The sequence below is a fragment of the Phasianus colchicus genome, chromosome 2 (genome assembly GCF_987193195.1).
Source record: "Phasianus colchicus chromosome 2, bPhaCol1.hap1.1, whole genome shotgun sequence".
Lineage (NCBI taxonomy): Eukaryota > Metazoa > Chordata > Aves > Galliformes > Phasianidae > Phasianus > Phasianus colchicus.
In genome coordinates, this window is record NC_143437.1 from 77,474,976 (window position 1) to 77,502,263 (window position 27,288).

General features: G+C 36.3%; 1 protein-coding gene across 3 annotated transcripts in view; it reads left to right on the forward strand.

Moving 5' to 3' along the window:
* The window catches only part of ME1 (malic enzyme 1), a 156,160-nt gene that overhangs the window by 23,480 nt on the left and 105,392 nt on the right, over window positions 1-27,288 (forward strand). For all 3 annotated transcript variants that reach the window (XM_090136084.1, XM_031611295.2, XM_031611296.2), the window contains 2 exons: window positions 16,679-16,812; window positions 22,969-23,118. In XM_090136084.1, coding sequence (XP_089992210.1) covers window positions 16,679-16,812; window positions 22,969-23,118 — 284 coding nt within the window. The remainder of the gene's footprint in view (window positions 1-16,678; window positions 16,813-22,968; window positions 23,119-27,288) is intronic.

A 27,288-nucleotide genomic window follows, 5' to 3' on the forward strand; every position in this document is an offset into this window, starting at 1 on the left:
TAGCAGTTGCTTTTTTCTTTGGTAAAGTCTATGGCAGAATCATCTAGTTCATCAAGAATATGTCTTCGTATGCAACAGAGTAAATGCTGTGGATTCTGTGTACATGAATACAGAATTTTTTAATTTGCCTTGTTTTTTTTGGTTTTGTATGTACCTTTTTCAATTTGTGCCCCTACTTGAAAAATATAAATGGTTAGTAATGTTTCAGTGCTGCTTAGCTCATTTTCCTACATGTGGGAGAAATTAGAGGATGTAGCAGGGTTTTTTTATTGTTTTCTGTAAGTATTACTAATAATAGACTTGATTAAGCTTTTAAACAAAAGCATTCATTTTGCGGAGGACTACTAAATAGTTCTGGTTGAACGCAGTTATTTAAACATTCCAGCTTTAATAACTTGCCAAGCTAGGAGATACTTTCCCAGGGGATGAGTTTTGAGTACCTGCTTTGTGTGGGACATCCTCACACCCCCTCCAAATCTGTGATTTGTAATTCCTTCTGAATGCCAACAGGGATTTGTATTTCAGTAGGGAAGTGCAGCATGTGAGAACTGGTTCTGACGTGCCTTTTGAGGAAAGGTTTTCCCAAGATGATAGATCAGAAATGCTGCCTTTGGACATGAAGCCAGAAAATTGCTTTATGCTCAGGGCCATCAGACTGGTGTTTCAAGACCATGTGGTGGAGAAGCAGCCTGGAAGGTTACACATAATTATGAAATGAATTGGGTACATGAACACTTCTGTCAAGGTGCGTGAAAAGAGTTTGAGGATGTTGATATTGGTAAATTTAAAATTTAGGTTATAACTACTGGAGGGAGAAAATAACTTGTCCAAGGCCATTAATTCCAGATTAGTGGATGTGTGTATCAAGGTGGAATCAAATACAACCACTCATTCATTGAGTTACAAGCTTTCAGCACTGCTGGAGAGCCCTGCCTCACTCTCCACTGCAGTGCCCATCTCCTCTACTACAGAGGCTGCCCTTCTCTGCTGAGGAAAAGTTACTTTTTGCAGTATAAGTTCAACTTTTCTTCTGGGCATAACTAAGAAGCAAAGAGAAAAGATGCCTTACATGTATGTATGTGGCGCATGAAATAGTTCGTGGCAACCCAAAGCTCTGTTGACAGGCTTGCAGCTTTTCAGTCTTGTATTCTTCTGAGCTCATTCTCTTCAGCCTTTGCATTCATGCCTTGGTGTTTCCATGGGTAGGTTGGACTTGCTCTGTGTTGTTCATGATTCACACCTGTGAGCTGTGTTTCACTAAGTTATCAATAGAAAATAAATCCTGTAGGCGTTTTACTTGCTTAGTTTGCTTTTCCTTCTGCTAAACTGTTCCACTCCCATTACTTTCTATCACAGCGTTTAACTTTTCTTCTGCACTCCTTCTCTGCTCAACTTTCTGTGGTGCTCCTCCAGCAGCTCTCAGCAGCTCCTTTTTGCGCCTTTCCTGTTTTTATTCTTTCCTAGAATGTCTGTGGCTCTTGTGAGAGGCAAATGGACAGAACCATGTTGGGGCTGTCCTCAGGAAGGCCAGTAACTGTCATATTCAGGCTTCCTGTGAGCAGTGAGAAGTGTTTTTTTCCTATAGGAAAACCAGTTTTTCTCATGAATCTTGTAAATGGATTTCTAAAGCTCTATCTGTGTAAATCACATTTCCTCCTAGAAAAATAAGCTGCTGTTGGAAAATTTTGCTTATTAAAGCTTTGACATATGGTCTTATTTTAAGTTCCAGTACAGATGAAAGAAATCTGTTCTAAGAACTATGCTGAGAGACTCAGAATTGACATAGTACCAGTCCAGTACCAAAAACTTTAAACCAGCCATTTGGAGCAAAAATAACCAGAGCAACCTCTCTATAAAACAACCATGCTCATTTAGAAGATTGCCAGGCCCTCCTCTCTCAGAAAATAGTTGTAGGTTTGCTAAAACTCAAAAACAATGGGGAAATAACAAAATATTTTTAGTTTACTGTTAGGCTTCAGATACCAATTCATCAGGAATAATTGTGGAGATTTGAAAGCTTTTATAAGTTCATGTGACACAGTCTCTGTAATAGTCTCTGCAATATTACTGCAGTACAGGTCGCCAAGATGCAGACAACCACTGTGAATTTGGCCCACCATTCCATTTAAAATTTCTGTCATAAGCTGTTTAAAATTCCAGAAAGATGTCTTAGTTGACTGAAGCTAAATAGCAGATTGATGTGCTTGTTAAAACACTTATGGCTCAATGTGTTCTGTCATTTGAGTTAAGAAATTGAGTATCTTGCTTTAATTTTTAGAGCCATTTTGTGGGGCTCCTCTCATCCTTTTGAGAAAAAGCTTGATATTTAGAAAAGTTGTTCAAATATGGGTAGAAATTGTGAGAGTAATAAAGTCCACAGTTGTGCCTTCAATTACATGACATGCAGTGGATGAAATGGAAATGTAACTTAGGTCTGTACTCTGCTTTCTGTTACTTCATCAGATATTGTTCTAGCCATCATGGAGCTTATGAACATTAAACTTCATTTAATAACAGTGGCAAAAAAGGGACTGTACTATCAAACAATGAAAGAAAACCTTTCATTTTGCATAACAGAGCACAGAAAGCTAATGCAGACCAAAGAAAGCTTTTTGGTGTTTTTAAGGTAGATTAAGGCTAGAAGCAAAGGGGATCTTATTAATGTTTATAAATATCTGAAGGATGGGTGTCAACAGGATGGAATCAGGCTCATTTTGGTGGTGCCTAATGGCAGGAAAAGGGGCAATGGCCATAAACTGGAACACAAGAAGTTCTATCTGAACATAAAGAAAAACTTCCATACTGTGAAGATAGCAGAGCACTGGGAACGGGCTGTGCAGAGAGGGTGTGGACTTTCCTTCTCTGGAGATATTCAAGATCCTCCTGGATGCTTTCCCATACAACCTACTGTAGGGAACATACTTTAACAGCTGATGATCCTTCACTACTCATAGCCTGAGTAGATTTCCCACGTTGCCTAAAATATGAACTCAAACAGGTGTCTTAAGCCTAAGGATCCCAGACACATCTAAGAAAATATCCTTAGATTTGTCAGTCCTGTAACTTGGACTTCTGCATAACCTTTGTTGGATTTGGGGAAATATTTTAGCTATTAGCCCGTGAATGCTCTGGTTTCCTGATTTATCTCCAAGCTATTTCCTCTCCTGTGTTACCATCCACAGTGTGCTCTGCTGTGCAGGTGCAGTGTTTACAGGTCTGCAACTCCATGAGTTCAGAACAGTCTTGCACCAAGGGCAGTGTTGAATACCAGCTCCAGATTAATCAGGTTTAAACAAGATATTTGTTCTCATTTTGCATGAGTGATGGATACAACACAATGCTTTCCCCTGTGGCAGTTACATAGCTAGAACTTTTTAATGGGATGGGATGATTAGATACTAGAAAATGAGAAAGATGGAAAGAGAGGGTCAACATTTTCTTTGGGGTCAATCAAGTATGCTTGTGTTTAACATTTACTCCCAGGATATGTTTTTCAATGTTCATGCAGGAAATGTTTTGCTTACAATAATTTCTGTTTCATTTTGCTGTTCTGCCTTCATTTTCATGATTATTTTTGTTTTGTTTTTAGACTAGGATTTCTGTGAGTGACACAGAAAGACAAAAGGATGAGAAAATCCACGGTTTGCTTTGAAAATGGTAGCAACTTGGAAAGAATCAGTTCTCCTGTGAGAGGATTCTTTGCATTTTTTCATCTTCAAAGATTTTCTTTCAGGTAGAAATCTTGTGTGTCTGATAGCAAATTCAGATGGTTTTATGTTGGCTGGTTTCCTTAACTACTATTCAGATTTTATTTCTATAATGTTCAGTTTTCTTAATCCAGTGTTTGCTTTTGATGAATCTAATTCTTTTGGAGAGCAGTCAAATGTAAAGAAAAGTGATATACCCCATGCTATCACAGTTTTTCCATATGTTTTTCAATCTGATCCTTTCTATGCATCTATCCCACCCTAAGCAGATACAACTGATATGCAGGTTGTATTTTGGCAAAAGCAGAATGCTGTTAATCCACTGGGTATATCTTTTTAAAATGGGATTACTCTGTCATCAGTAGAAATTTTCCTTTGATCAACTTTTTCCATACTCCAAAGGCTGTTGCATAACTTTTCTCTCTCTAGGTTACAAGTTAAATGATAGTTTTAAGTAATAAAGTCAGAGCTCGTGCTAAGGTTCTGGGCTCACTGCATCTTATTTTTCCCATTGACTGTAAGTACTAAAAGTTTGCCTTCTTAGTCATCTGATCCTTTCTTTTTTCCTCCCATATTAATTAAAATGATTGAAACAAAATTGATATTTAATTTCTGAAGCAAAGTTCAGATAAGCTTATCATGTTTTGTACAAATATTAACTGTAAGAACAAGCTATGTGCACTCTTCTATCACTTGACTGCTGTTGACTGGTGCTGAGATAATGTTTGCCTATGGTTCTAGTAATGAGAACAGCTATTGATGGCTCTGCTTAGTGCTTAAGAATGCAAAATAGGAAAACAGATCCTGTCATGAAACCAATACTCCATTCCTACACACTTAGCAAAACTGAAAGACAGTATATAAGAGGGAAAAAAAGCTATTGATTAAATCTAGGTTTGTTCACTAATTTTTGGTAATACTGATAACAAAGCATGCAAATGTGCTACCAACTGCTTCAATATATTATTGAAATTGAGAGGTTTTGATTACAATTGTGTTAGCTGTTTATGTAACTAGAAGAATTTCTTGCCCCCCAACAAGACTGTTTCATTACCAAATGCTTTAATTTATGCATGCTAAGAATCTTGTGAGGCCTTTTGTGATGCACCTTTTCAGAAGTGCTAGGTGCATGTCTGTTATCTGATTTTTTTCCTTAATATTTGAGTTCTTGACAATTGCAATGTGCTTTTATACTATATTCCACTTAGTAAAGCAAAGAGAGTGGTAGAGTAGCACTAAAAATTTAATAAAGCTGTAAAGGATTCAGTATTTGGCAAAGATCTGTAGCAAAATTTAGGATTTTTTTTTTTTTTTTTTTTTGCATTAAGCATGATAAAAACATTCTCAATTAATATCCGCATATATTTCTTTTCTACATTCTTGAATAGCCATCTGATGTAGCTTGGAAAGTAGGAGTTGTAGCCAATGAAATTGAATGACAATTTAGGTAATATAAGTCTGTCTAGCGTAGTTTATCAGACAGTGTGGTATAATAACCTAGTAACATAATCTTTCAATGTATTTTTTATTAATACTGTATAAGCCAATTAAGATGTCTAGAGTTTCTACTTACTAATGAAGAAAGCAGTACAATTTATTGGGTGCAGTTATTGGTTATGTGATACTACACTTAAAAAAGAAACTATTGGCTTCTAGTGCTGATCCAAAACTAACTAGCTAGGCCGTGAGCTTCAGGTCTGTTTTGCAGATTGCAAGGCCTGGCTGCATGCTTGGCCTAGAGATGTCAGTGTAGCAGAAGTCAGCTGTGTTACTAGAGTGATTTACTACTACAGCTGTGTACTATATAACGAATCTCTTGCAGTCTTTCCAAGACTATTCAGCCTATCACTGTATGCTTGTCTCCCGTTTCTGTATGCCTTTAATTACAAGTTTGCACTGTAACTGTCTTCATAGTTACAATAAAAAATTTAATTCTGTGGAGGCCTGAGAATGAAAAAAAATGTTGATTTTCAGTGCATCAGTAAATTATAGCAATATTGAATGGGAAAACAATGCATTGGTGATTAAAATTTCAGGGACAGATCTGCAACTCTGTGTAAGCACATTTTTTTTTCTTCTTTTGAGTAGAAATTAAAATGTCCTTTAATGTGGGAGTTGAGTCTTACCCATAACGTTTTAATATGTTATGTAGAAAAAAAGTGTTAGAAACGTTGACTTGTTCTTGTAACATCTGAAGAATTGCATCCATAACCACAGCAGCATATTTGAGTCATCTAGATTGTATGGCATGTTGTACCTGCTTCGTCAGTGCTTTTTATTACAGCCATATGTCTCACAATGCCAAGGAACACAGAAATTCAGAGGATTGTCTGTGAGAGTTCCATCTTAAAGTGAAAGCTTAGGATAGATTTAAGATCTACTAGATCTTAACTCCATTCACTGGAATGAAACTACCTCCTAAAGAAAACCACATGGAAGAAGAAGAAAGGAGTAGAATTTTGCTTAGCTGAAATGACCCATTGAAAAATCTCTCAAGAAAAGAGAAGAAAATGACTTTTACTTGAAAGAGAATGCTGCAAGTAGAATGCTTATTGTTTTTGCAAAATTATTATTAGATAGATTATCTGTCTGCTCGATAGATATTTTGTAGTAGATAAGATAAATTGCCAGATTAGCTGTGCTTTGGAAACAGGTGCAATCAGAGATTAAGTTTGGTTTTGTGTACTACTGGGTTCTGGGAACTAATGCCAAGGTTAGATGAAGCAAGTTCCCTAGACAGAAGACTTGGATAGTCTTTGCTATTTTCATATATTTATATGTTTCCTGTTCTTAGACTGAGATTATGAAAGGAAAAATAAGTTTCAAACCACAGAATGAAGAAATACCTGATACGCACGTAAAATGTGCTTTTATTGTATGACCAAAACAAATTAAAGATGATAGACTGTGTAATCCAGAATATGTCTGGATTACCTATGACAGTGGAAAGCTTTTAGTCCAGAATGGCTGTTTACACTACTTTTGGTCCAAAAAAGAGAACAGTGTTCATCTTAGTGAGCAGTTCAGTCTCTCTGTGGAGTAAGCAGGGTGCCCAGAGATCTGATTTAGAGTAGGACAGTGCTACACATCAGTCACCTAATAATATTCATCATTTAGGTTCAGTAAGTTTGATACCAACAGTTCTCTGGTCAAATCTTTATCCAGGCTACTCTTCCTGGAGCTGTATTGCTTAATAGGGAGTGTCCTATTAAGCTGCTGCTGTTGGTACTGTTGTAGGTGTGGAATGAGCTGTTTTAACATTCTAATCTTTGAGCCTTAGCCCCATGTGAGTATCAGCAGCAGTGGAAAGTCTCAAGGAAAAGTACCTATTTTGGACAACACGGGTAGAAAGGTGTAGAAAATAGATGTAAGTTTTCCCCGTGACAGCAACTACAAATCAAATAGGCACATAGTATCTTGGTCATGAGAGGAAAATTTCACTTTTTTTTAAGTTGCTATAATTAGGAAGATGTTTAAAAATAAATTTTAAGGTATGCTAATCTCTGTTAGAAGCTTTTCTTTATAGGTTTTTGAACTGCCTGCTAAACAAACCTCAAATTTGAGCCTCCTTTGCTGATCACCATTTCTTTCTGCCTGCTTCGTTTTGCATTGCATTATTTTAGACTTTAACTGTATATTTCATTTTGCTATTGTGGTGCTATTAGAAGAAGAAAAACTGCACAATTTAGATAGCGCTTTGCCTTACTCTAAGCAAATCTAAGCTACAGTATTTAAAATATTTATTTGTATTAATTATTTTTTATGCTGCTGAAGAGAAACTTGTCCTGTCAGGAGCACAGAACACAGTAGCTGATAATCGCTTTACTCTCTGAAAGGCAACAATAAAATCTGCTAAGCATATCAGGTCTATCAAATCCCCTCAGGATTTCAGGGCTTACTAACCTGTATTTGGATAAGTGGATATTTTAAACAGATGGACTTTTTGGCAGTCACTGAAATTCCTCATCTACCTACATGGAAATCTGACTGACTCAAATAATATCTGATTTTGCACATGTAACTGGCATATTGAAGACTGCATACGTGGAAACTGTCCTTTATATAATATTTATGATTAAATACCTTCATTTGGCATTTCATTTGGAAATGCTCTAGTTAGCAATATATGTCAGATGTCAGCTTATATTACACTTGTCTAAATTCCTTTCATAAATAAGGATTCCATGTTAGTTATTCCACTGATAGCATTGCAGGCATCCTTGAATACAGTTATACCAGTACTAACTCACAGCATCTTCTGCTCAAAAGAATTCATTTCTATAGTAAAATGAGAATTTCTGCTAAGGTCCAGTAAAAATTAGCGTCATCTTTATTTAAAAAAATTTGCTACCAGCTCACTGGTGGCTTTCAAGTGAGTGCTCAGAAAGCCCTCAGGGCTCTTGTTCCCCCAGTTGTCTGTCTGCAGTCCTCGGCTGCACACAGCAGCCACCTCCTTCTTGGAGGTGCCCCAGGTTGTGCAGCTCAATGGCAACATGTGCTGGGGGCCTCGAGCAGACCTGATGTTTTGCAGGATTCTGAGCTTATCAGCTCTGGGTGTTCAGCAGTGCAACTGTTCTGTGGTGCTCAGCATGTCCTGGGGGACTTCCACAGGCAGCTCTGTAGACTCAGGTGTCCTACTGGGGCATAGGGACCTGCAGAGCAAACTCTCACCAGCTCTCACCAAAGGGCTTTTATGACAACTCTGTATTACAACTGTATTACAAGGGACAAGAATAGTAGGGGAAAAGGTTAGAAATTATAGTTGATGCTGAAACATGTAGCAATATGCCAGAGAGCCATATTGGCATACTCACATTGAAAGTAATAGGATAGGTATCTCTACAGATATAGAAATAATAGACATAATATAGAATCACAGAATAACCTGAGTTGGAAGGGACCAACAAAGAACACTGAGTCCAGCTCCTGACTCCACACCTAAAATTTAAACCCTCTGTCTGAGATTATTGCCCAAACACTCACAGAATCACACACAGGATTGTAGGTGCTGGAAGAAATCATCAACTCCAGACCCGTGCTCCTTGAACTCCAGCAACTCATGGCCGTGCCCACTGCCCTAGTGAGCCTGTTCCATGCCCATGGCCCTCAGGTTAAGAATCTTTTCCAGCTTTTCCTAACCCCCACTGCCTCTTCAGGTCCTGTTGCTGTCACCAGGGAGCACAGCTCAGCACTTCCCCTCATGAGGAGCCATAGGTTGCCGTAAATTTTCTCCTCAGTCTCCTCTGCTCTGGGCTGAAAACCCAAGGGACCTCAGCCATTCCCAACTCATCTTCCCCATCTTTATAGCCTTCATTTGGATGCTCTATATTAGTTTTATGTCCTTCTTATACAGTGACTCCCAGAACTGCACGCAGTGCTCTAGGTAAGGCTGCACCAGTGCAGATATGAGTGGGACAATCACTTCCCTTGAAGAGGCGTGTAGGCAACTATGGCTGTTTGAGGTACACAGGAGTGTTGTGCCTGATGTTGTGCCTGATTTCCACCTGTTGCTGTCCAAGTATCCCAAGTTTTCTTGAAATTGATTTACAGCTGACATCATTGTCATAATAAGCTATGGCATGTTGATTTCTCAGGTGTCTTAGAACCTGTAACAGTAGGTTCTTACATGCGCACATCTGAATTTGGTTTGTAGGCAATACAGTCATTGGAGCCTAGGGAGAAATTTGGATTAATGATTGCAAGACGTGAGTTGGATCATTCTTTATCAATACTGTATATTGTATAATTGTAGTAAGAGGATAGGTACCTAGATGCCTACAAACATCTATGTTTAATGTCTAAGTCTAGATTCCGTCCCATGCCAAATTATATCACAACATGCTCTGTATTTTATACAGTATAAACTGATGACTTGTTTTACTCTTCAACTTCTTAATCTCTGCTGTTTGTGCAATGCAGCCATCACAGTCTTAAAGTGAGGAGAGGTTATGCAATGCAAAAAGATTTTACTGTATATATCAGTGTCTAATAAGACAAATATGTACCAAAACTTTCTTAAAATAGTTTTGATTGCCTTCTTTCAGGTAACTGTTTACAACAGATTAGAGGAAGATTGCCAAAATAAGAATGCAATGACGTGTCATTTCTAATGTGCTAGCCTGAATCGTGCTCATATGAAATCCCAATTACCAGCTCACTGCAAGGATGCCAAGCTGCCCACACATTCCCATGATGAATTTGCCAAGAGAAGCATGATCTCCTTTTAGCCATCTGCATTTGTTTTGACTCATAAGGCCTTGGATGTGTTTATTAGCTACTGTATTTATTCGTGGTTTATTTGTCACAAGCTGTTCGTGACTTTGGTTTCAGTTTTCCTTGGTGAGATGACTTTTTAAGTTTGAAAATCCAATGGACATAGAATTGAGCTGTGACTATAATTCAAGTCTCCTGACTTTCCTTGAAACTTGAAGTAATTTTATGTGCAATATGCTTTAGCAGATTTATTATGACTCCTGGAAAACAACATTGATGTTGTAAGTGCTAAATACCAGAATATAGCTCTTCAACTTAGACATTAGCTGCATTTAAAAATATGCACCAAATCGAACCCATGCCCCTTGACATTTTATAGTGGTAATAAGGGTAGTTTCTTCTTTCTGTGTGTGTGATCAGCACTCTGCCCATCACTGTGCATGGGTTGTCCAACGGTTGCAATAAAGAATTTGTATTTTCATGTTCAGTATTCACATCTGAGCTTCATCTTTGAAACTGATATTTGGCACGGGTATTGCTTTCCTGAGGTCCAAACAATGATCCTAGATAACAGGAAAGCCATTGCTTCAGTTGCAGTATTAAGCTCATTCCTTCTTTTTAGCTATAGTGGCACTTTGTGACTGCTCTGGCCTAAATTGCTGTTCAAAAAAGAGGAATTAACTCAGATATCAGAAATAGTTGTCTGTGCACGTGATATTATGTTGCAATCATGACAAGAATGTTGAAAGAAGCTAGCAGGATCATCTTTAGCTATACTTAGTAATCCAACCTAAATGTCTTGCCACGAACCACATCTGTTTTTAGAAGAATAAGTTTATTACTCAGCGCACATCAGAGTAATATTCTCTGTTTCCTGGGGTGTTGTCCCTTTAAACAAGTTTTGGATATGGAAAATGTAGAGTATTTTTCTGCTTTCTCCAAAGTGCAAAGTGAAAGGAAAAATTTGTAAAGCTTCATTTTTGATTGCACGTAGGGAATTTCTTTAAGTACAAATAATATAAAATATCACAAAGGGATTTGCGGATCATCAGACTCTTAAACATAGCTTAAAATGCTTGAAAATTCATGTGTGCCATATTCTTTTATGGAAATTTTAATAAAGTTATTTGAATACCTAATATTTACAGAAAAAAATATTCTCATATTAGAGGGAAGCACAATATTTTATGTGCTTGGAAATGTTTTTATTCAGCTCAAATGCAGCAGGACTATATGTATATTATGCTGTTTTCTCAGCCTATGAAGTCCTCCTTAAAATAAAGCAAAAGAAAATTGTATTTGTTTTGACTTGGATTCTTCCCTAACAGCACTGGTGTCGTATGAGGAGCCAAAATTATGAAAGGCAAAAGCAGGAGCAGTAAAGGATTTGCTTGAAGAGTGTTATACATACCAAAGTTTAAGTTTTCCAGAGGACCACATCTCATTTTGTTGAACTTCTGGAGACAAACTTGTGCATAAAATAGTGTGAGCAATATGGGATGTCCTGGGACTGGCAATTAATAGTGACATACCTGAGAAATCTTGAGGAAAAACTTTTCTCTGGTGACTGGAAAATGTTTTTAGTTCTTCAGCCAAAAGCTTACTTCTCATTTTATTTTCCTTTTTTTTCTTTTATTGTTATTATTTTTTAAGATACGGAACGGCAGGGTTCTGTCTGTAGGCATATTTCTTCAAAGAAGTGATTCAAATCTTTTTGCAGACTTGTGTTCCATGCAGCTGTAGGCTTTTCTCTGCACGTTGTGTGCCAGAATGCTTGTGCTCTGCTCTGAGTTACCGGCTTTTCCAGCAGCAGGCTGCAGGCGGTGGCTTGGAGCCAGCTCTGCTCCTTCCAGCTGCAGCCACAGATGTTCTGCATATCTGCATCCCTTGGATTTGAGTGGTTCTTTCCAGATACTGTTGAAATTAGTTCACTCTTAGCATTTTGATACGTGGAAAGATCTTTTAATTGAGAGATTTTTTTTTTTACTTTTTCTTGGCTCTGAGGCAATGAACAACTGTTATCTTCTGTCCCCAAGATATTTTAGAGACTGTGACTTTTATCTAGTAGTATCTTAGATCAGCAGTCCAGAAACTCTTTCTTGTAAACTAAATGGTACTTCTAAATACGTTTTCTTTTTAGTTTCCTCTTCCTTTCTTCCTCCCCCCCTGCACAGATCATTTATACTCAACTACTTGTGCTGTCACTTGAGTTTGGATGTTAGTGTTGCAGGTTGTCTTCTGAGTCTCCGGGATGACTTGAGGTCTTACTGGACTTTGCTATGACCAGAAGCTGAAGAAAGAGTCACTACTTCTAAGACCCTTGGATGTGAGCACAGTTTCATCTTTTAAGACAACATAGTCCTACATGCTGTAAGGTTAAGAGCTGTGTACAGTGAGACCTGCAGGTGGAGATAAGCCTTTTTTTTCTGAATGGATACAGGTTTCTAAAAATGGGCATTTTGTCCTACTAGAACAAAAGAGTACTAGGTCTTTAAAGAAATTGAAGGAGAATGTCTGAGATGAACATTTTGTTGAGGTAGTTCTGGCTACCCATTGATGGAGCTGAATCTCATTAGCACATAAACAGCATGCACACATAATTTTGGTGCAGTTTTTCTTAAGGAGTTAATGTAATCTTTGAAGTCTAATTTGTGTTAAGAGAACTTGTCTCTTTGCTGACTGTGAACTGAGACTGAGATAGCTCTTGAAATGTTTTGAATGAGCCCTCTGTCTCCTCAAGCAGAACTTATCGATTTGGTTGAAAGCTGGTGCAAAAAACTGTTTGATTCAAAGCGTTGTTTTTCTGTTTTTCCTGTTATATGGCTGCTACTGAACAAGGAAACTGATGTGTAATTGCATGAAAACAAGCAGGTAAGGGAGTGGGTTGTGGGAAAGCATAGAGGCTGGGCAGAGAGCGTAGCCAAGAGCTGAGTTAATAAACTGATAAAGATTAAACAACAAAAGAATACTGAACAATGTGTATTAATATAAATAATTGCTAAAAGTATTGCACAACATTGCAATCTGAGTGATGAATTCAGAATTAAATGTATTTGCAATGAGTTGAACTTCTTGAAAATGAAAAAGAAAAAAACAGACACAAAAAAACTTTCTGTAAAACTGAGAGTGGGAGTTATGTGTAAGGAGCAATAAAGTTTTAAAAAAATAAAAGCCAATTCTGCCAAATGATTTGTGAGAAAGGCAGGTAATGAGGTGGATGAAGAAGAACTCAAGGTTTTCCCAAAGCCAAAATGCTTAAAGAAGCATGTGAGACAAAAGCATTTAAGACTTCAAAACTCTTACCATGAGACTTAAACATAACTCAGTTTCTGATTACAATGGTATATATGTTGCCTTCTGAAGACACAAAGCAGTGAACAGAAGGAACAGAATATAGGTAAAGTTTAATGCTTACAGTTGCAGTCACTTGATCTCATGCTGTTTTTAGATTGCCACGCTATTGTTCTTCTTGAACAAATTATTTGTAATACAGAGTGCAAAATGAAAATGTCCACAGTTCTATTATAGTTGAGCTACGTTTACAGGTTGGAAGCCTGCCCCATCCAGGTGTGTGCACAATTAGCTCTCTACAAGGAGCATGTAAGCCAGGCTGAACTTAGAGCACTCTCTGCTGGATGGCTGGGAAACAACACTTCAAATACAAAGAATCCTGCAGTAGAAAACTGAATATGAAAAACTAGTACAAGAAATCTAAACCTAAGCCACAAAACGTATGTAGGCTGGCTCTCCGTATTATAAGATAAAACAGTGTATGAGAAGTGTATGACCTTCTCATTAAATCGTCATGTAATGTGTTTCAATCATAATTATTTTCTTGTAAGCATATAAAGTATCAGAGAAAAAGGGAACAAAAGTTCCATCTTATACATTTGAAAAATTCATGATATCTGTTCTAAAGAGTATACAAGCAGAGAATTTTAAAACCATATATAGGATAGTAGGTATAGATGAGTGTTGTGTTTTTGAAGTACTGCCCAAAAGAAATTAACATTTACTGCAGGAGCTGTAGCAACATGTGGAAAATATGCTATTCCAAGATGAAACACTTTTTTAAAAGGGAACTTGGCAAGATACAGTAACTTTTCTTGTGTCTGTTTTAAAATATAGTTTCCAGCAAGAATGCAAATTGCAGAGTAGTAATTAAAGTTCATATCTTCTTCCTAAACATGAATGTAAGCACAAACACTAAAAGTGAAGGTAAGCACAAATCTTTCTTTCAGAAGAATCCTCTCTAAGACGCACAGGAGAGGAGGGAAACAGAGGATAATTGGCTTGCCACTTTTTTGTCAGCGCTGATCCACTGAAACTGTGAAGCTCTCTTAAGTCCAAACATTTGGAACTGCTGCTGAAGGGTGTGTGTTCATGAGTGTACATGCACAGCTTTTATGTATTTCCTGGGGCAAAAGAAGTCTTCTGAGGATAGAGAAACCAACTTTGGAACCCCTGAGGAGTGTTAACTTTTTCTTCTTTGTTGGTCTTTCAAAATGTAATGGCAGCTGAAGTCACTCATGGCGTACAGGGCCACAAAAAAGTGATGTTGGATCAGGAAAAACACGGCTTTTGAAACCCCTGAGTACCTATATGCACGAAAAGCTGTAGCATAATGATCATTGGCCTTTACTAAACTTGCTTTCACTCACTTTCTTTGTGTGAAAGGACTATATCCAATAGATCCAGAATTGTTTGGCATTTTGAAAAGCGTTCGTCGTGAATTTTTCTTTTCCTTGTTCTGTGGTCATCTTTGTGCTTAGGGGTAACAACTCGATTAATGGCATTGTAGTGCAGTCAGTGTGAACAAAATGTGTACCATCTAAATGCAGATAATATGTAGACAGTGATGGAATTGCTGTTATTTCTTCTTTTTTTTTCAGTCAGCTGTGATGTAACTACTTGAAAACTATTTTGATGAAAATTAGCATAAGAAGCATAGAACAGTAAGAAGAAAAACAATTTTGTAGTATATTTCTTTCCGTAGAAATAAGTTCATTTCTGAAAATGGGAGCTTGTCCCTATAATCAAACTATCCAGACCAACACACCATATTTCATCACTAGATGTGTAAAAGGCTGTAATGGTATTGCATAGAGGACTGTGAATCTGATTTCATGAAACAATGTGAGTAGTTGGTACAGTGAAGGGTACCTTTTGCATTTGCAGTTGTCTTCTTTTTTTTTTCATCATTTTTTTACCTGCTAATTCTAAGGGTGAAATGAACAAAGAAATTTTGAAATTATATTTACAGAGATAGGTGTGGAGGTACCATAGTAGTATTTATTGTCCACAGGAGAATGAATGCAAAAATATTACATTGCTCTTTTTTTTCCTCTTTCGTGCCATGAATACACCCAAGGTTTCCTTATTTTTTCTGTTTTTGGAAGAACTGAAATGTTTTATATGTTTTGTACAACAGGTGTAGAAGACTAGGCAACTGTCTAATGGCTCATTTATTTTTACTGGTATACAAATACATATATTCTCTTGTTGAGTGATAAATGCTATCTAACCTCTAGTATGTTATATTTTAAATATGTTTAAGATGCACGATATACGTATTACAGAGATAGTACATTACAGAAATTTTTGGTGTAAACCTAGAATGAACACCTGCAGAACTGCAAGACATGCTCCAAGGATGTAAGAAAGGCAGGCAGGATGCTAAGGAAGTGGGACAATGTGTTGGTGAAGCCTCATGTAGTGGTTATAGTGTGAAACATGTATTGATTTGATAGGTCATATACAGAGAAAACCCTATCATGTTTCTTTTTATCTCACAAATCTGATTTCATCAACAGTCTTCTCTGGCTGCAGTTACTATTACAAAGCAAACTTTAATGTTTAGGACCCTTGGTACTGATGTACTACACACACTATCATCTTTCTGCTCTAAAGGCATACTATTTCTTTCAATAGCTTGAGTAATTTCTGAATATATTTTAGACAAACATATCTCATTCTAAAAGCAGATTTTTGCCAGATATTTGGCTGTCTACCAATTTTTAAGCTGCAAACATTGTGTTTTATGACTATCTATTTAACATTCTAACTACTTTTTAAAGTCTTCTGGATGCTATGAAGAAATCCAGAGTCTGAAACAAGATTTTTCTTACTGTAGCCGAATGCAAATTTGGAAAACAAAACAAATTTGGATCTGAACATATACCAAACTCCAAATGGCCATGTTTCTGTTGAGTGACTTCACCAGGCTCTGGATCAGCTTCTTTGACTATAAAAAGATAACAACTACTTTGTAGTTACAGCTAAACGATGGCATTCTGTTAAAAGTTCACGTGAACACCCGACATTACCCAGATCTTGAAAAGCTTTCAGATATTAAGATCATAATGTTTGCACTGAAATGAACATTATCCATGCTCTGTGTGAAGAAAGCCAAACAAATGAGTGTTTAAGAGCATTCATTCACCTTTCAAAACCTGTGAACTGTTGTTCTGTATTTGAGCTGTAGCTTAATAACTTTGCAGGGAATAATACTTCAGTGTTGGAAGATTTTAACTCATTCTGTTCTGGAATGGAGCTATTGCACTATGCAGGAATGTTCTCTTGTATTCAGTAATAAACTTTTTTTTTCCAGAATAATTTCATAACTTTTAATTATGTTTAGTATTAAATAGGTTCTTTTTCTGATGCTGAGTTCACCTGTGTTGTATTTTGCTGAAGAATTGTATTGAAAGATATCTCTCCATCTATATCTCTCTCATGCATATATATATTTATTGCAGGGCATGGCTTTTACCTTGGAGGAAAGGCAACAGCTGAATATCCATGGACTGTTGCCACCTTGCTTTCTCAGTCAAGATGTCCAGGTTTTGACTATTCTTAAGAATTTTGAAAGACTGACATCCGACTTAGACAGGTAAAATATGGCTATAAAATTGGAACCTAATTATCAAAGGTAGTCCTTTTTTGCTCTGTGATGGTAGATGAGATGAATTTTGAGCTGTTGTTGCTGTTGAAAATTGAGAACCATTAAAAGCTAAACTTGATAACATTTTTCTGTATATAGATACATATACTTACAAAATATATAAAATATCTAAAGCATTATAAAACTGCTCTGTAATATAGATTTTTAAAGAACAAAGCTGAGGCAGAGGGGAAGGATAGCATTTAGGAATACTCATTTGGTAAAACTACGTAGGTTACAGCAGCATTCCTCTATATTTTTCCCCTATGCCTTGCTTTTCTCTGTCGTGGCTTGTCTTCTTATCTTTATTAACCAGCAGCTTATAGATACCTGTCTATTGGTGTCTATTTGAAGTTCCCATAATGTTTGTTTTTCATATAGGCAAAATAATAGAAGCATGCCCTTCCTTGTCCATGCAGTGCACATGATTGTGGTATCTTTTCTGCATTAGCTAGCATCTAGTGATTTCAGGGTGAGAAATATCAGTTATCAGAGTAGTAACCTCTCAGGCTGGAATGATTGAGTCTCTACATGTAGCATAGCATAAGCTGTCACAGAGACACCTTCTTTAAACACATATATTACCATAGCAGTTAGTTTCTTTGGTCCTTATGTTTCCATTTCCTCCTTAACTCTTCTGTGAAAAAGTGCCTTCGTTACAGGACAATACAGTTGTTTGTTTCTAATTGAACTGCTGAATTTCCTATTCATCTGTAACTTAAAAGCAGGTAGAAAAGCCTTTTATACCATATTACTGTGTGTTTCTTAACTTGCAAGAAACTTTTGCTCCTATTTCAGGTTACAGGAAAAAGAAGCACTTGTACTTCTCATAACAACTCAGATGAAAAGCTGCAGATTTAACTATGCAGAATGCAAGAGGAGACTAGCCATATATATAAATCTTAATTCTCTACTTTTCAACTGAAATTTTTGGACGTTTTAATAGCCTTTTTCTTTTCTGCCAGAAAAGGAAAAAAAACACAAAGCAACTGTCAATTCTATATGACAGATCATTGAAAATTTGAATGCTGTGCCATTTCAAACAGAAACAATCCACAATATACCCATCTTTTGATTGCAGTGGTCTCCCACAATCATAGGAATAATTAGCAGAACATTTACTTTGTTACATTGGAAGAAAGGAAAGAGAAATCTATCTGACACTAGATGCCAGGAAGCAAAGATGAATCCAGGCTTTTTTCTGCTCTCACTGACCCTGCCTGGTGCAGGAATATGAGGCTGGCAATCTCCAGAGGGGTTTTACAACCTCAGCTGGTAACACGGATCTACAGCAGCCATGTAATATGCATTGAATAACCTTTGATCAATGTAAAATTGGGAAAATTAAGAACTTAAACATTTAAGCACTTAAAATTATATAAATTAAAAATATATAAATCCACAAGTCCCTCTGAAGTGAAATTCTTTCTTTAAGAAATCACATATGCATTCTGTGTATTCAGACCCAGCAGGTCTGAATTGGTTCTTCATGTCATGTTATATGATAAAGAAATACTATATGAATTATATTTTAGAGGTGTTTTCTTCAGTTTTTAGCAAAATAAAAAGACTTGAGTGGTAGATGTATAGGTATACATTTCATAGAAGCTTAGAACCTGTCCTGTCACTGACATCAGAGAGCAATGCACCCTGTGAAGAGTGGTTGGCTGCCATGAGGTCTCCCTTCAGCTCCTCTGCTCTGGGCTGAACAAACTGACAGACAACTTGGTAGTATTTGCATGCAGAAAACGCTTCCTTTACAGGTTATGAACTTGGGCTTCTTTTCAGAGACAAGATGTTTGTGTGAATTGAGTGTGAAAAGCTTGTGTGTGCAAAATGTGATTTGCAGCTGTCTGTATAATTTTGTTGGAGTGTGTCAGGAGACACCATGCTCTGCAAACATGCGCACTACATGTGTGTGAGCTCAGAGCCATTTTTTAAATTAAAGAAATACTGTCCTTCAAGGGCTATGTTAATTCTGGTCTCCTGTAGTTACATTCATGTTGAAATCTTCTAAAAGAAGAAGGAAATGTGATCCTGCTCCTGTATTACTACTTGAGTCCTATCACTGATGGAGACTGTCAGAAGACTTCGACTGTTTTAACTGGAAATTGAAAGACAGTCTCCATGGTGCCTGTACAGGAAGGTATTCAAGGACAAACTTGTATGAGAGCATGCATCTGTTGCCTTCTAGTGAAAGCAAAGATAAGAATTTTAGACAAAAAGTTACTTGCAGCATGCATTTAGTCTTCTTTCTCGTAAGAGCAGTGGTTGCGAAGAGAGAAAGGGATGCTATTGTTTTCTTCTTGAAACTAGAATTTAGTCCTGGGTGTCTATTGGTGTGTTTTACATCCCAGTACAAAAGATTACGTATGTGCATTTGGGTATGACAATATCAGATGCTACTAAGTGCTTTAGATAGAAGAGTATTATCTGATGAAATGTGCGCTGTGTAACACAGTGCTGGACGCTGGCAGGATTGTAGCCTGCTCTGGTTTTGATTGGAAAACATGTTTGTGCAAATTCATACAGCAAAGCTGATAGCACCATAGCATTACATGTTTTGGCATGGCTGATATTCCTTTGCTAACCTGTAGTGTGGAATTGGTGTGTTTCTGAAATACCACAGGTTCACATTGTTCGTAAGACAAATGTGAAACAGAAGCAAGTACACTGCCTGGTATGCTTGGCAAAAAAAAAAAAAAAAAAAAAAAAGCCAATAACAAAATAATTCTGCTCCTCTAACTTAATGTGGAAAAGCTGCAACGAATTCTGCAAGTAATATGATTTTTCCCCCCGTATGTTCCTAATTGTCTTTATTTTTGCTACATACTGACACTGAAGTCTTTGCCCTTTAGACAGACATCTGTTCTATCAGAGGTTTTCTTTCTCCAAACATATTATATTGGTAAAAATTTTACTGAACATGTTAGCATAAGGAGAGGGTCCATTGGTTCATTTTTTTCCCCAGAATATTGTATAATTATTTTTTTCTTTAAGTTCATTGTTTTAAATAACATTTCTGTATTGACATTGTTAATTTAAAGAAATCTATGTGACTTTACACAAGTTATACAAGCTATACATACACATATATGTATATTTCTTCCAAGTTCCCTTATTTACTCATGTCTTGCAAGCTAAGAGCAAACAAATGCTATTGTTTTTTGTTATGTTTTTGCTTTTGTTAATCCATGTTATTCCATTTTAATGTGTAAAATGAAGGTCAATAATGCACATGTAAATTATCCTAAGAAATAGTCTAATTTTCCATAGCTATATCAGTTTTCCTTTGGTTTTTGGATGATATTTGGTTGATATCCATTTATTGCTGCTGTAATTGATTCTATTTTTAATAGAATCATAGAATCATGGAATGGCTTAGATTGGAGGGGATCTTAAAGCCCACTCAGTTCCAACCCCCAGCCATGAGCAGGGCCGCCCCCCACCAACTCTGCCTGCCCAGGATTCATCCAACCTGGCCTCGAGTGCCTTCAGGGATGGGGCATCCACAGCTCTCAGGGCAGCTGTGCCAGTGCCTCACCACTCTCTAAGTAAAAAATTTTTTCCTAACATATAGCCTCAATCTCCCCTCTTTTAGCACTCAATAGCAATCTAGCACTACAAGTTCTTAGGTGAAATGAAGGCAAGGAAGCAGAATGACACAGGAAAAATGTGAATACTTGGCAGTTTCCACCGCCTTCCTTGCCAGTTCTTGGTTTTCTACTTCTGAACCTTTTCCTTGAAATCTTTGTTCATGACTGCTTGTATGAGAAAGATAGTATTTTTCTCCCTTTTTATAGCACAAATGATCATTCTCAACATTTTATTGCTCATTTTCACTATGTTTTTAATTACATGTGGTCTTTAGTAAAAGATTCCATGAAGCACTGCATTTTAAATGTATCTTTTTTAAAACACAATGCTGAAAACTTCTTCATGGTTTTAATTCTGTAGATTACTTGGATTTTGCTGAGAGATGCACAGTGGTTGTCTAATGCCTTATAACGAACACCACATTGAGGATGAGAGATTTTTGGTTTTTCTTCTTAAAAGGAATTTCTCAGAAAGCTGGAGCTCATAAGAAAGTAGTTTGAGGAGATATTTTACACCCACAGAAAATCAGCCTTCCAATCAAAATTGCTCTTATCTAGAAATATGTTTCTTCAGATAATAGTATCTATTATGCTGATTTGGTTATGGCCAAATATGCAATATTTTATATATGATTTTATTTACTGTGCTATTATTATCTTTGTAATTTTTTAATCATATCCCAAATATAAAAGTGGCATAATAAATACAAATAAGAAAATCAAATCTCAATTCATTGTTCAAGGACCGAAAAAACAGAATGGAGAGTTTTAGCAAACAGAATGGAAGCCCTTGAAGAAGCTTTTTAAAAGCCTTTTAATTTACCCTGTAAAAGATTTCTTTACAGCATTTGAAATGCAGAATTGCTCTGAGTAATTAGAAAGGGCAATGAAAAGGTATTCTAAAGTTTTAAATAGCTGCTTTTCATTTTAAATAAAACTGGTAAAAAGGAGAAAAAACATACAGGCAACTTGTTCACTTGGCTTGCATGAATGCTTGTAGTCTCTGATAAAGTGCAGGCCTAAATACACCTGATAGTCTCTAACACCACTTTGATACCCTCTGGAAACAAATGAATGCCCTCAAATGTATTTGCAACTGTACGCAAGGGAGCTTGAATTTCATGGTAAATGTTGGGATAATCATTGCCAGCTAAAAGGTTTTAATAAAGATAATGCTCCAGGAAGACAAGGAGTTTGAAAGACATGCCATATCATGATAAAGTGCTAGGAAAATTAAAGGTTGTAAGGAAATGTACTAATATGAGGGGAAATTAGTATATATGCATTTGCTGCTGAGAACTGCAAGTGTAGGGTATAATTTAACCCTGGAAAACATTCAAAACTTCCATGTAGAAGGGAAGGTAGTTCAGGATATCTCATGATGATGGTATTCAGAGTACACGTTCAACATTATGGTTTCAGAATCTTTATCTGTATGGAGGCTAGAACACCCGTAGTAACACAAGGTATTTAACTGGTTTGCCTCTTACTCCTGCCACATCACTGTGGTCTCCTCTTGCCAGAGGGGCTGCACTGACCATTTGTATTGGGCTTGTTGAATGCTTCTTTAGCTGATGGATAAAGTTAAGCTTTAACAAAACAGCTGAATATTTGCTAAATTGCTTAGGTTCATCAGATTCCAAAATATCAATTGTTCACGAACTGACCAGGCTCATACTTGAGAAATAATTGTGTAACTTGAAATCACTAGAAATCAAGACTCTCATTTGCAGGATCACCCAGTGATCCTGGCTGGGATAATGAGTAATTCAGTATTTATTCAGAGTTAGAGTGATGGTAGTCAAAAGTAGACCAGAATAAACAAGATATTTTTTCATTCTCATGTTTTAATACGGAATTTCTGCTTACATAAATCTAAAACTTCTTCAAATGCAATCCAAAATTGATTTTTGTTGTAAAATTGTAGATTTCATTACAAAGATAAAATTCAGTGTTGAAAGATATATGTCAGCTCTGTTTTTGAAATCTTTGTCCTGCAGCATACTGGTAAAGTATTTTTTGGAAGTATTTATCTGGTTTTGTGACAATTTGCTATGGAGGCAAGAGAAGAAAAAGCTGTATTTTCTAGTTTGTTTGTTTGTTTGTTTTCCTGCAAGTGAGTAATTTTGTTTAATTTTTCTTTTAATAACTATTTAATTCAAAAGAAATATTTTATTCATAGGGTTTAGGTTCTGAAAGACTAAAAATTATCTTGCATCATAATGTTTTATACCCGGATCAGCTCAGGTTTAACTTCCTGGTGGTGGTGTAGAATATGCTGACATTGTGATCTTTTCAGCTTCTCTCTGTCTCAACCAGTTAGTTATCCTTTATGTCTGAAACAGTATTGTCGTTAAGACAAAGAGGAATTTAAATATTCTAGACAGGAGGCTAAGAGGCTGTTGCAGTACAAACATAGCTTTAACTAATTATCCGGGCACCTTTTTGTTTCTGAATTTACTTCATATATTCACTTGATGCCTGCCTAATTATATTTAATTCTCCACAGATATATTCTACTAATGAGTCTTCAGGATCGAAATGAAAAGCTTTTCTATAAAGTGCTGACTTCTGACATTGAAAAGTTCATGCCTATTGTTTATACTCCCACTGTGGGATTGGCTTGCCAGCATTATGGTTTAGCATTTCGGAGGCCAAGGTATGTAAGTTTCAAATAAAAGTAATTGTATCTTATTTTCTTCTTGGCAGATTTTTGCATGGGGGGTTCTAACACTGCTGAATGTGAGCCAAAACTGTAATAGTTGAAATAAATCAAATTAAACTTTTGGTCTACGTTAAACAATCATTTGTGTTGTATTAAGAAGGTAAATACTTGTTTTAATTGTGTTAAACATGAATACATTTTTACTCTCGTTAACTTATTTTGACTTTCTTGCAATCCAAACTGCATGGTAGAACCCCATAAAAGAGTGGATCATTTGTCTTAAATTTGTTTTATCAATTTTAAGAGTATTGGCTTTTACTGATGTATTTACATTATAGGTGTTCTACATACACACACATATATGCAAACAGAATGCATACTGTCTAAGGGTTTGTTAAGTGTGTATGCATGAACATTATAGAAATAATAATCCTCAAAGCACCTGTCTCACTGCCTGATAATTTGTGGTTTCCTAGGCTACTGGAGTGCTTTTATTCTATATGTGGTATCTGTATTTATAGAGTGATGGGGAAGTGGTATGAAAGAGATAGAATTTCTGTCGACTTCTGTTTAATTTTGTCTCTTGAACTTCAGCCTACAGAGTCTGAGATTTATGGTGGTTGCTATTTGAGAACGTTGTGTGTACCAGCAGTACATTCAGACTTTAGGGCCTGTAGAAGTTGGTAATCTCTATAGTGAAGGCAATATTTTTGCTTCAGTTGGAAAGAGTTCCTGAGGCTTGGAAGTGTGAACAGTAATGCATCTTTGCTGCAAATACAAAATGGAACAATACTTTGGAGCGTTCTGTTCTATTCTCCAGCAAAAGAAGAGATAGATAGATGAGCCATATGTGCATAATTCTGTTAAGAGAAATGGATTTTTTTACATCAGTTGTTTTTTATTTTTACATTGATCAAAAACAAGAGGTTTGCAGGACTAAAGGAACAAATGGCTGCTGACATTGTCTTCAGCAGGAGGTATTTGAGGTACAAGGCTTAGGGCTCCAAGGTTTTGTTATTAATGTAAAAATCATTTTGGCCTTATGACTGAATGAGTCACGACCATCTGGCCAATTACACAATACAAAAATTCCCACTTCTATAGAGAGAAAAAAATTCAAAAATACCTCAAGAATGCTTGCTTAAACCTGTTTAGCAATCTGTGGCTTTTAGGTGCCTCGCCTAGCAAGAGAAGTCATCTTTTTTCACATCAGTGTTATCACCATGGAAACTTTATTAACCTTCCAGACTGCTAAATTTGTTGATAAGTTAAATCTAAAAAATAAAGAATTTACGCTCTTTAGTGAAAATTAGCAAATTCACTTAAATTATTTCGCTACTTCAAACTACTTACATAGTTTCCTTAACCTTTTAAGCCTAAAAAAACCCTGTATTATTTATAAAACAACCTACTATTTACTATTTGACATTTTTTCACTGCAGTTCAGCTGCTAATGAATGAAAGGTGTTTGAAAAAATATTAAGGGACTTTTCACTGACACGCCTTTCAGTATTCAGTTGTATTCTTGAGCTACTGAAATCAGCCTTGGCTGTATTCAACTGTCTACTGCTTTCCCAGCTACATGTGAGCTTTGTTTTTTATGACTGACTGTCTTTGGAGATGTGAAAGATATTTATAAAAGTCTGTTTTGTATCTAGTCCTGCTGGATTGCCTCACCACTGTCGAATAAGTGTTTTAGTGACTCATTTAAGTAAAGATGGCTGAAAAAACATCTACAGTCTTCTGAATCTCATGACAAGAACCTCATAAAATTTGTTGTTATTTTTTGTTAAGAAAGAACATCATCAGCCAAGTCGGATGTTTACTGTTCCTCTGCAATTCCCAATAGTTATGTTCACAGTGGCTTACTTCCTACTCTTACATTCTCCAAGCACTCAGCTGATTCCAGTGTTCATCAGAGGTCTCAGAAGAAAAGTCTGTAAAGTGTCCCCTTTGGCAGATTCTTTGCTACTTAAGAAATACCTATGTTTTGTCATCTTTCACTGCATTCTGTTAGATATACATATATATATACATATATATATATTTTTCCCCTAAGAGAAAGCTTGTTGTAAATTTTTCCAAAGCTGACTGTGAAAAGCAATCAACTTTATTTGGCTATATTCTATGGTGTGGCTCATTTAGTATTAAGTGTTACATCCCTCTGTAAGTTGAATTTGCAAAGAACAAATTGACATTTCAGTTAGCATACAAAAGGAAGAAAAGATGTAGTGAACTTTAATCATTCATACATTCATATCCTTATATTACTATAACACTGAAATTGGCAAGGTAATATCTTAATATCCAGTTTAAATCTGTAAGTTTTTTCTATATTTGGTTGGATCTCTGTGTGTTGTGTTGTGAAGTGAGCTTAAAACCCCTGCTTCACAAGTTATGTATTCAGTCAAGGAGTTAAGGAAAAATGGTTTAAAGATATGTGTCTAGTGGGATCAGTGAATGAGATCATCATTTGTGCCTCTCTTGCATGTTTTTAGAAGACTATATTGGCCCACAAGATGTACTTAGAGTTACAGAAGGACACTGTGGCTAAGATGAGATGTTTTTCATCCTGAATCAGTATTTTGCAATTGTAGAATGAACATTCTTGGCTGGTTAGCTGAATGTGTGATTAAGCAATATTTCTCAAGACAACCAGCTGCAAAATAACTCCATTCGCTGGTTTGATGCTCATCTGGATAACTGACACTTGTTAGTAAAATTAAAACTCAGAATTGCATTCCTCACTGTGAATATTTAGCTTCATTAGTATAATCAATCCATCAGTACTGTGAGCAAGCATCCAATGTTCTAGAAACCAGCAGATCTGGTAGCCAGTCTCTAACAATTGAAGAAGATGAGGGAAGATGAGGCTCCTATGGGGGCTGGTCAGTGAAGTAATACAGACCTCTTTAAGAATTCTCCCCACTCTATCTGTTTGATATACTGTAGGCATATACAGGGATTTAAAAAATGTACAGATAAATGTTTTAAAGGCTTTTGCTGGGAATATAGTGGAGTATCTCAGAATCCCTATGAGGTAACTTTCTGCTCAAGAGTTTCTACCTTTCATTTAAGTAAAGTGTTCTTTAATTGAACAAAGCATGTACGTGATACAACTGAACTCACCAAGAAACAATTTATTTCTATAATCGGTTTTCTAAAATACAGCAGTGTTTTCAGTTGCTTTATTCACAAAGAAAATATAAATATGGGAAAGTTCAATGGAAATTTCCTCTAAGAGTCCAAAATTAACTTTTTGCATAGTTGAGAGAACACCCAGGAGCTTCAGATTCTTGTGTAAACTCAGTGTTCAGAGAGGGGAGGAAAAATTGGCAAGTACTGCTATGTTGAAGACTTGGGATGTTGATAAATTCTAGGTGACTCTTTATGTATTTCCATTCCTAGAAGGAAAAGTCATTTCAAACATGGAAAGAGCTAACCCTGGTAACTATTGCAGCCACACAGGCATGTCAGAGCTCCTCAGGAGTAATTGAGGCAGTCATGTGCTGTTAAGCTGACTGGGTGCAATTTTAAAAGTACCTAAATTGAAATTGATGCTGTATATTGAATACTCAGATGCTGTCACATAAGAGGCAAAGTATGACAGCCTGAGCTTGCTTTTTTCCCCCCGTTTTTCCTTAATCCATTTATGTATAATTAAATCTCCCCAACTTCTAGGTACTTGTTCAATAAATTCTTCTCACAGAGGTTTTCTTTTCTAATAATTCATTCACCATTGCCCTTTTTCTTGTTTTCCTTCCTTGTATGACTAGAAAAAGGAAATCTAAATTTCTTATTCTCTCCATCTCTAAGCATGATTACATCTTGAATTGACTTTTAATAAGTATTTTAAAAATATGTTTGGTTTAATTCTTTTCATATTTTTGAAGAACACTTAGAGTGTTATTGGTGGTTGTTAGCTCCCATATTTCACAGAGCAATTTAGTATGTCAAATATTTAGCTTATAAATACTGAAGTTGTACTTGTTTGCCACTATATTGAAGTGTCTGATTGATTCAGCACATAGAAAGTCGAGATTGATTTCTTTCGTGGTATTTCTCAAATGGAATGTATCCTTCTACATTTGTTGCATGCATTTACAGATGTACTCTATTGGATGAGTTGTTTTGTTCACTGATATACTAATGTTTACCAAACAC